We start from the raw sequence: 11559 nt of genomic DNA on the forward strand, positions 1-11559 counted from the left end.
TATAGTAATTAATTCATCTTATAGTGTGCCTTTTCATTTATAAAGTTTAACTTAGAAATTTTATGTAATTTTTTTCAAGAATTCAACTGCTTGTTTATAAAATCAATCAGTGTTTAAAATCAAAAATCAAAGACACAAATGTGATTTTATTAGATATTATTCATTATATTGCATAGTTAATTTAAATAAAATTTACCGGAAAAAAAAGTAATTTATTTTCATTTTCTTATAAAAATGTAAACTTTTTGTTTTAAATAATTAAAGTTTCTAATGTTAAAATGCATTTTTTTTCTTCAGGTTTCTGTAAGTGGTGAATGGTCACCATGGCAGAGCAAAGTTCCTCAAATCGAAGTTGAGACACATAAAGTTGCAGCACCAGATATTGTTGTTCCTACCCTTGATACTGTGCGACATGAATCTTTGCTTTACACTTGGTTAGCAGAACATAAACCTTTAGTTTTGTGTGGACCTCCCGGATCTGGCAAAACAATGACTCTTTTCAGTGCTTTGAGGTCACTTCCAGATATGGAAGTATGTGTTTATTTCTTTAATACTGTTATGTAAATGAGTACACGTAACATCAAATTCTGTCTATTTTATTTTATAATCGGCGTTAAACAGCTGACCCAATTCTGAGTGTACAACTATCAATGTTCAACTCTGTAGCTTTTTAATTTTAAACTTAACCCAGAAGACAAGAGAACTCCTGAATCAAGCATTGGGAGAAACTAGCCTTCATGGGGGGGACTCTTTGCTGGAACTAACTAGCATTTGCATTACATGGAGAGGAAAATCTCCAATGGTCAATCTAACTGCAAAGGCGATTCTAAACTATGATCCATACCACTAAGGATATTTTATGTTAGCACTGTCGTCGGTGTCAGCTAGAAGCTGAATTTATACCTGCCGTTACTAAGATTTGAGCCTGAGTCACCTTATTGCAGACGTGCCAACTCTCCCGCAAAATGCGGGAGTCTTCCGCATTCTTTATTCTTCTCCCGCCCTCCGGAATTGATAAGAAAAGCTCCCGAATTTAACCTCAATCGATGGCCAATTTCAAAATTATCTGATTTTCCCGCGAGTGTGTAAGTTTCCCCTCCCCCCCTGCGAATTCCATCCCCTCTTAACAAACTACCATCTGCCTAAAGCGTAGCTGCAGGTGCTTCCTCCCCCCCTCTTTAACACTCCTATTTGACCCACCCCCTTACACTAGGTCACATGACGATACGTCACATGACAATATGCAGTGACGTCAGAATCGAAGTGGATACTCTTACTCTGGATAGTTGGAATCGATATTGTATCTTGCTGTTTTTATAATTTTTAGTGCGCATTTTTCAACGGTTGGCAACAATTGGATCATTCTTTTTTTTCAACCGTTGGCAACAAACTTGTAAACTAGTTTGTTTACCAAATCAACGTGATTTTCGTTATTCGTTTTGCCTTCCTTTGTATATTTTTTTAAAATGTCTAAATCGAAACGAAAGTATGTTACCAATTTTAGCAAATCATATACTAATGAGTTTCCTTCAATAATTGCATCCCGTAAAGGAAGCACTTATGTTTTTTGTTCCGATTGTGCATGTGATATATTAATCGCTCACAGAGGCAAGAATGACATTTTGTGGCACATAAATGGGCAAAAGCACAAAGACGCTGTGAAATTTTTGCAAACTAACAAGATATCTTTTCCCGCCGATGACGATTCGGTCATAAGGGCTGAAGCGTACTTCACTGCATTTTTGATCGAACACAATCTGCCCATTAATTGTGCTGACCATGCTGGACCATTGTTCCGCAAAATGTTTCCGAACGATGGTATCGCCAAAAAATATGCTGCTGGCAGAACAAAAACAACAACCATTATAAACGAAATGGCTGCAATGGTAAAAGAATCTGTTGTAGAAATTATAAAAAAGAGTCCATTTTCAGTATCAACTGATGGTAGCAAAAAGTCTGATGCAAAATTTTATCCCCTTGTTGTTACATATTATAATGAGAAAAGTATGATAATTGAGATCACTTTAATGTTTGTGCCAAATTTAGTAAGAGACTCAACTGGCATAAATATTGCCAATTTGATTTTTAGAGAATTGAATGCAAATGATATACCATTTGAAAATTGTCGTTCTCTTGGGGCAGATAACGCCGATGGCTGTCATTGGGACGGTGTTTAGATAGATTAGTGCAGCAGTGGGAGCCACTAGCATCATTCTTCAAAGAGGAAGTGAATGGCCAACACTGTAGAAAAAGAAAGAGAGATTCTACCCCTCCTCCTGCTACATCAGCCAGGCAGAGCCCTCCTGAAATCTTCTTAATTCTTGTTGGGGAAACTCCTGAATGTTAATTTTGCTAGGTTGGCACGTCTGTTATTGGGAGATGAACGCTCTATCCCCTGAGGCACAGTGGCTCAAACTCTATCTATTTTATAGAATTTTCTCATAAGTTGTAGTGACTATCTTGGAGGTTTCTTATGAGTTTAAATTATAAAACTGTTTCTATGGCTTTAAAAAAGTTTTATGTGTATAAATGTTTTTTTTTTCTTCCTGTGTGTTGCCTTTTTTTAATTATTTAATTTGTAATATTTTTTCTATTTACTTTTGTTGAATTGATTTTTATTAAATATTTCAATGTGAACAAGTAGTGGTGGGCTTTGGGTAATTGTAAACGGTATATGCTGAGGATTTTTCATCCACCCTTAAATTTAGGAGTGCTTAACCCCTTAACGATCGCTTAATTTTCAAGAAAACGGTCATAAAAGTGCCTATTTTGTCAAATGCACGTATTTTATTAGTGCTAGTGTCTAGTTTAAAGTAAATTAACTATCTGCAATTACCTTAAAAATATCCTGGTACTGCCATCTGGTGTGTAAAAGGAGAAATAAAATGTTTTCCGGACAAAAGAATTTAATTAGTTTTATTCTTATTGGCACTTTACTACTGAACACTCAAGCCCGGAAATTTCACAGGAGCGAGATGGAAGGGGTTAATATGGGCTGTCATTTACAATGCGACAAAAATTTTAATAATAAAGAATTTTTTTCCCAATGCTACAAGCAAACTCTTTAAACAAATTTCTCTCTGATTTCCAATGAAAATTTTTTAAAATTTAATTTAAAATAAATATTAAATCTTTTTAATGATAATATTAATGTTGTAAGTAATGAATTGTGGTAGTACTATAATAAATTTTGATTTCTTATATAAACTTTTTATTGTTAGGTTGTTGGTTTGAATTTCTCCAGCGCTACCACACCTGAACTTTTGCTAAAAACTTTTGATCATTATTGTGAGTACAAGAGGACTCCAAATGGAATTGTTTTATCTCCCATACAATTGGGAAAATGGCTTGTGCTATTCTGTGATGAAATTAACTTACCAGATATGGATAAATATGGCAAGTTTTATTAATTACTTAAATGTTGTATTTGGTATGATTTATTCATTGTGATATGATCATTTCTTACTGTAATAACTCTTAATTTTAGTTACAGACTTGTGGTTGCATAATTCATTTATTTTTAATGTCAGATCATGAAATTTTAGTTCTTAAGATATTAGTCAGATGAAAATTTTAGCTCCTCATTCACAAAAAACGTAAACGATTTTTAAAATGTCGACAAATGCAATTGAAAGAGATTTTTGGTGATATAATCCATGAAGAAATGCAGAAACTTAAAAATTGAAATGCATTTATGCATTTCTCTTTATATTAAACCAAATTAATGTTGCCTTAAGGTTGGGTGACTCTGCCATTTTTGTTCTAAATTAAAGAATACTGTCACTTGATTCAAAACTCTTACACATCTTTATGGAAGCACAATAATTTAAGCGTATATAGTTTAATTCAACATTTTAAAAGATGAGCCTTGCTTGTCATCCTTAAATATTTGATCTCCAATGACAAGTGGAAATTCCGTGCTCTGATAATGTCATATTTATATTCTTTAGTTACATTTTGTTCTGCTATTTATTTATCCCTTTGTAATATTAAAAAACTTGTAGTTTATAACAACTTGGTTTTGATTACTGACTATCATATTCAGGAACACAAAGAGTGATATCATTTTTAAGACAAATGGTAGAACATGGCGGATTTTACAGAACTTCTGATCAAGCATTTGTCAAACTAGAGAGGATACAGTTTGTTGGTGCCTGTAATCCACCTACTGATCCAGGAAGGAAACCCCTCTCTCATCGGTATGATAATAATTATTTCTTATGCAAAATATATTTTCATATAGGTTGAAATTATTTATAAACATGAACATAACATTAAAAAATATTCTCTTTACTGCTCATGCACAATCTTAAATATGCACCTATCAATGAATGTCAATAGTTGTGTGTTTGGTAGTTCAATTAGATTTTTTTTAAAAAAAGAAAAAACATGTTGTACTGTGCCTTATTAGAAAATAGCTCTAAAAAGTGTTTAATTTATTATTTTTTTTTAGAAAAAAGAAGAATTGGGATTTTAAATATTATGATAAATCTAATGAAAAATGCAGAAAATATTAAATAAGCTCTTGTTGCTACGCATTTCAAAATGATACAACAACAGCAGATAACACATTTCTACCATTGAAATGCTCTGCAACCCAGTTTGCTTACAAAACTATTTTGTATTTTCAATGAAAAACTAATAAAATTATATAAATAAACTAAACTTTATACAACTGTTTGTTGCATTTTAATTAGTGCATTTGCTTCTTTACAGCTTTTTACGCCATGTGCCTGTGGTTTATGTTGATTACCCTGGCGAAACCTCACTGAAGCAAATTTACGGTACATTTAACCGAGCTATGCTCAGACTGTTGCCCGCATTGAAAACTTATTCTGATCCACTTACTGCAGCTATGGTTGAGTTTTATCTCATGTCACAGGTATGTTTACTGTTTATTAATCTTTCATTTTTTTAGGAGATCAATCAATCAATGACTAAATCAAAAATTCCTTGAAAATAAAATAAAATGTTTTTTAGTTAGATTGTTATTAACATCTGCAAGTCTTACTTGCCTTGTTACAGAAATAGTTTATTAACATGTTGACTGCCGCGTCACTTATATTCGAGAGGTAGCAAAGCTTCTGATTGGGCCGTTTCACATGTAGTGGGGTGACGCTTGTTTGACTACTTGCGAAACATATTTGTATGTATTTGAAAAGATATTTCGAAGTAACAAAACCAGACCTGCCAACTTGTACGGTTTCGCCGTACAGTGTACGGTATTTTACTCGATCGTACGGTTGTACGGACAAGCGTTAAAATCGTACGGTTGCGTAATCATTTATAGTTCGTTTTTTAAAAAAAAAATAAAGAAAATAAAATTAACAGCATGCTTAAAGTCACAAATTCAAAGGTTTACAAGNCTCGTCAAAGATTCAAACTGATTGTGTAAAGTGGCAAGATGAGAAACAGACGCGAAGCAACAGACACTATTAAACATACATGATACTATGAAGACAAACAGATCAATATGTTATTCTTATGACCACCAGAGATTTGCATTATTAAAATATTGGCTGGAGTACTTAGAATACGCTCTGCTGTTATACTGAAGAGCATTTTATTTATACCAGTTAAATAATTTTCTAATACGTTTCCTATTTAATGACATCAATATTCTATTTTTTTAACTAATGCATTTTACATTGAAGTTGATAAATTGATGATGCAAGCAATATTGAACAACCCAACAAATGTAGATATTAAGTGCACAAGTTAGTGTTTTTTTTTTAATCGTTAATTATAATTTATTGAATTGGACATTAAATTGATAATCTAGATTTTTAAATTGTTTAAAAAAAAATTTTAGTATAAAATAAGTTATCCATCTAGGCAATAGCATGTTTCTGTGTATTGTATTTGTATTAAGTGGAAAATATGATAACTTATAAAGTAAAGGTCTGAAAACAATAATAAAGAACTTTTTGATGCAAAAAATGTCACCTTAGTAAAGAAGTGTGGCCTAGCACTATGATGCTACTAACCCTTGAGTTAATTACATATAGATTATTATTATTTTTTAGGAACGATTCACACAAGACATGCAGCCACATTATGTATACAGTCCCAGAGAACTTACAAGGTGGGTGAGAGGTATTTGTGAAGCTATCAGACCTCTTGAATCTCTGCCAGTTGAAGGTCTGGTACGATTGTGGGCTCACGAAGGATTAAGGCTCTTCCAAGACAGGTGTGGATGTTTTAATTGATTATTCTTTAAATATTAACAAGGATTCATGTAACTGTTTTTTTATATTTACTTATTTTTTTAACAACAACATTAGCTTACACATTTTAATGTTATTTTGTTAAATATGAAATAGTATAAATGTTTATTAATTGCTAATATGTGATGATATATTTTTAATTTTGTAAGAAAAAATTCAGTTCACATAACACCAAGTTTATTTCATTAGAATATTAAGATCCATATCTTTACAATTTGGCACGCATTTCATAAGATAGAGGAAGCTCTGATTTAGGTATCTGATTCAAGAAAATTCTACTAGCATTGGTCTTTCTTTGAGGAAAACTTTATATTTGCGAAATAATATTAAAAGTTTGGTGATTAAATATAGAGAAATTAACAGTGCTACCGAATTCTCAATGCACATAGTGAATTCATGGTATTAAATTTTTTGCCCTCTTGTTTGTATAATTTTACTCTTAATTCAGACTTTTTAAAAGATTTATTGAAAATAATCATCCTGCATTTATGTAAAAAAAAAAAAAAAGATTATAGTTTTGTACAGGACACATGGGTATTACTGTCCTAAACTGTTTAAAAGTGTCCAAAACTTTAAATTTTGGTAAAAAGTAAATATTCCATGTGTTACCATTCTACAAGTAATTAGACTTATTAATACTCGATATTTTCTTATTAAAAAATATTTTTTTACTATAAACCAATATTAAAATTTAATATAAAATTTTTCATACCTAATGAAATTCCATGATTCATTAATCTAAGATAGAAATAAATAGTAAAATTGTGCTTTAGCATAAGTAATGCAAAAAGTAAAGCATACCCACAACAACCTGTTGTGGGCCAGGGCGTCATGGAGGTTAAGGCTTTACTTTTGTGACCAACTGCATGATTATGGTAATGTGGTCAACATCACTGCACACAGGCCACCTTTATTTCTCAGACAAGCTGATATCCATCGATATGAGGCTGAGTGGGCTTCATGTTGCCGCTGGATATCGAACCCCAGTTCTTCACAATGACAGTTCAGTGCCTTAACCATTGAGACAGCATGGCTCACATAAGTAATGCATTCGGAAAAATAATTATAAATCTTACACATATATATAAAGATGTGTTTCAATGTTGTTTCTTGTTCAAATTTTTTTTTTTTTTTTAAATATTGAATATCGTTATATTTTTTCAATATTGGAGGCATTAAAATTTACAGAGATAGCTGAGTAAAAAATGTACTAGCATAATTAAAGGGCGTTTCTTTTACTTATCTATAAGTATAAATAAAAGTTGCAAAGATTGAATATCTTTTAAGAGTCAAATAATAGTAACAAAACGCATGAAAAAACATGCCAACAAATTTGTGTACTTAAAATAACACATTTTCTCATAATTTAAAAAATTCCTGATATATTTTAAAAGCAAATATTATCTTATAGATTTAAATTAAACTAATAATGAAGTGTTAAATCTGTGTTATATTTCTCACTCTTATATTTTGTATGGATGTTACCTAATTTGACTTAAAGGGAATTGGGACAAGACTATTTAAACCTTGCCTAATCTGAGGAGAGTCCAAAAATGTAATGATGCTGCTCAGAATTGTTCTTTTGAAATTTAAATCTTGTTTACGGTTAATGTATATTTTGTTAATACGTAAATTTGAATATTTGGTATTAATCATTTCAGCCACTAAATATATTCCATTATTTATGGTAATTTAATGGATTGATAATTTGGTGTGCTTTTATACTTATACATTTTAAATGCTGAATATGATGTTTTTATAGATTGGTTGGAGAAGATGAACGAGTATGGACTGATGAAAATATCAATATAGTTGCGTTAAAACACTTCCCGAACATCAGTCGAGATGCCGCTTTAGAAAGACCCATTCTCTACAGCAATTGGTTGTCTAAAGATTACCTGCCTGTTGAACGACAATCACTCAGAGATTACACCAAAGCTAGGCTTAAGGTATTTTTTTCAAAGATATTAGATTTGATTTTTTTTTTTTTCAAATTTTTTTTTTAACATTATGTTTATGTATTTACAGATCTTTTATGAGGAAGAGTTAGACGTGCCCCTTGTTCTCTTTAATGAAGTATTAGATCATGTTCTTAGGATTGATCGTATTTTCAGACAGCCACAGGTAGTTTTAATATTTTTTATACATAAGTTGTGTATTCTGTTTAAATGCATTTATAATATTTTTGTTATAAATAATGTTTTAAAAATTCTTATTTTACCTTATCATTGAAATAATAATGTTATTTAAATGTTTGCATTCTTATGGAAGTTTTAATACTAGAATTACAGTTATAATTTTGATTTTTATCGCTATTCAGAGAAGTTGTTAGTAGCTTTTATTCCGTTTACCCCCTTCCCATTTTTTAATAGAACAGAAAACAACTTCTGCATTTAGAATCTTATCATACTTAAACTTATAATTAAGGAGAATTATTTTTTTTGACATTGGTTGTGAATTATGGAGTGTTTAAATGTAAATATAGTCTTGATAATGTAACTTGCAAAAGGTAAGCCCCAGTACCAAATGGAACTAAACTCTACTGCTACCACTTATTTTTAATTTAATAACATGAAGAAAACAGATTTTTAGATGCTGAAAGGTCTGCAGAAAAAAAATCAGCATTGAGTAGTTATGGGAGAATGTAGTTAATTCTAATTGAAAATTTGAATTATGCATATTTTCTCCTCTGAAAAAAACATTAAAAATAAATATGGTAACTTTTAATTATTTAAATCTCTTTTTTTCTAGGAGATAGTGAAATGACTATTATGAGTCTTAGTGACTCTAAATCATATAGCCTTTCTGGTAATTTACTCTAATTAAATTTGAGTTTCACAACCCCAAAAGTTCGATTGATATACCCTATTATTTCTTTCCTTTTTGTTGCTGTGGGACTACATTGTTTCTTTTATGTTTGGCCAATAATGACTGGATTTTGCAGTAAATTTTTGATGAGGAATAATTGAAAATTTTCTTATAACTACAGTAATAGTTCAAAGCAATTATAAACTTTTCTATAATGAATTGACAGATTAAATGAGAAATACGTAAAGTAAATGTTTTTTTACCGAAAAATTTACGGAAAACTTTTTAAATAACCAGGTCCTATTTCTTAAATAATTTTAATCTTTTAACTGGTTACAAAAATTTCATTACATTATGTTAAATAATTTTTCTTGAATATTTTAATTGCAAAAAATTTCACAAGGGCAATTTAGCAAAAATCAGGTAACTAAGACTCAGCTAATCGGCTGTTTACTGTGGTAATTTTCTATTTATTTGTAACAGTTTAACAAGAGTCAAAATAAAGGTGTAGATTTAATTATACATTACAACTTTGAAATTATCTATATTTTCATTTAGAATTTTTTTATATTAATATTTTTTTAAAAATGATTACAGGGTCACTTGCTTCTAATTGGTGTAAGTGGAGCAGGTAAAACGACCTTGTCTCGTTTTGTTGCCTGGATGAATGGCCTAAGTGTTTTCCAAATAAAGGTAGGATTTCTTTTTGTCATCCACAGTATTTATCCATCTTAGAATTTAAAATTTTTATTTAGTTAATTCTTAAGTTCATTATAATTATCACTTTTATTTACATTTCTATTATTTTTCTTAGGTTCATAATAAATATAGTGCTCATGATTTTGATGAAGACTTAAGATCTGTGTTAAGAAGATCAGGTTGCAAGGTAAACTCTATCGATTTTTTATCAATATTGTTATAATTTAACAGAGATGCCAACTTGCTCCGGACAGCAAATATATATTTTAAAGTGGTAGTTTATCAATTGTGATCCTTGGCTTAATAAATTCAGTTTAGTAGATTTTTATCCACCATTATTTCTAAATAATTCGTAGGCTTATATAATTCACCACTTTTAAGTACTTATGTCATGCTATGCCTTTTAAAAAGCAAGCAAAAATAGTCAAATATTGGCAAAATTTACTTTGTAGTTACTTACCGTTTTATTTTGGTGTGTCCGGAGCAGTTGGCATCTCTGATTTAATGATTTAACCTCTTTCCACCTTAATTTTTAACATTTGCAAACATCTTTTATTTAATTAAAAATATGCTGATTTCAATCTAAATCTTTGGTAAAAAGCAAAAAATTAGTTTTAGAAGAATATTTTGTTCCAATTATGTGAGTGGTAACAATGAACTCGTTTAAAGTATAACTAAAAATAAATTATCACACTCTTTATTTAGAGTGTTTTTGCATCTTCAATGCATAGAAGCAAGTTTTCCTAGAATTCTTCCTTCAGCAAAATAATTTTATAAACATAAATATTAAATTTGATTTCCTGAATTCGGAGAATTGTACAATAAGCTTATGCTGACTTAGGTTTTAGCACATTTTTTCTTTTTAACTAACTCAAATAAAAGACTATGTTTTCTGAAAAAAGAAGCCATTTAATTTATCGCCTCACCAAAGTGTGATGCAAAACAAATATTACTATTAGAAAATTACTCACTAAGATAAGAGGACTGGTTAAAATTTAATTGTACTTTTTTAAAAAATTTTTAAATAACATGCATCAGTTTAACTGTAAATTTTGCATATTATATTTTCTGATGCATTTTTAAAAGTTAAAATAGAATCAATTAGTTACATTTTCATCTTAACAAACTTGAACACTAAATATCTTTATACTCTGGGTCTATTTTGCTTGCTCTTGTTATAAGTTCTTCACTATAGTGTAATAAGATAAATATTTTGTCTGTGACTGAATTAAAATATTAAAAAAAAAAAAAAAAAACATACTTGACATTAAAATCTGTTAAATTGGGTACCATGGCTGAAAATGCATCAAAACATCTTCTTCTTGATTGATTGCATACATTCTTGATTGCATGAAGTCATTTTTCAAAATAATTATTTAATCTTTAATTGTTAATTTTAAACTTTTTTAATGAGCTGCAGTTTTGTGCTAAGTGATTTTTGCTTGATAGCTTGCAATAGTAACTCAAAATGAGTTTTTGAACTTCCTCCAATAGAAAAATCTGTGTTAACTGAATTGGATTTTTAAAACAGTGTTGATTTTTAGTTGATCTAGACATAGTGTAGCTCTTCTAAACTGAAACTATTAAAAATTTAGAAACGAAACTGCATGGTAACAGATCAACCAGATGATGCTCTATTATTACTATTAATTGCTCGTTTAAATCTTTTTTGAATTTAAGATAATTTGAATTCTCATTTATTTGAACTAGAAGACTTTCATTTTTCTTATTATCTGGGTATAATATTTTATTGACTTGATTAGGGAAATAATTAAACATATAAATTATCAAATTTTTGTACAGTAGATTCTCTTTAGTATAACGA

At 29.9% G+C, this 11559-nt stretch overlaps 1 protein-coding gene across 1 annotated transcript in view; it reads left to right on the forward strand.

Moving 5' to 3' along the window:
* The window catches only part of LOC107444446 (dynein heavy chain, cytoplasmic), a 103299-nt gene that overhangs the window by 47885 nt on the left and 43855 nt on the right, over positions 1-11559 (forward strand). The window contains 9 exon segments of the mRNA XM_071177222.1: positions 298-531; positions 3222-3396; positions 4046-4199; positions 4717-4882; positions 6027-6190; positions 7990-8176; positions 8256-8351; positions 9633-9728; positions 9850-9921. Coding sequence (XP_071033323.1) covers positions 298-531; positions 3222-3396; positions 4046-4199; positions 4717-4882; positions 6027-6190; positions 7990-8176; positions 8256-8351; positions 9633-9728; positions 9850-9921 — 1344 coding nt within the window.

This window comes from Parasteatoda tepidariorum, chromosome 2 (assembly GCF_043381705.1).
Source record: "Parasteatoda tepidariorum isolate YZ-2023 chromosome 2, CAS_Ptep_4.0, whole genome shotgun sequence".
In the NCBI taxonomy this organism is placed as follows: domain Eukaryota; kingdom Metazoa; phylum Arthropoda; class Arachnida; order Araneae; family Theridiidae; genus Parasteatoda; species Parasteatoda tepidariorum.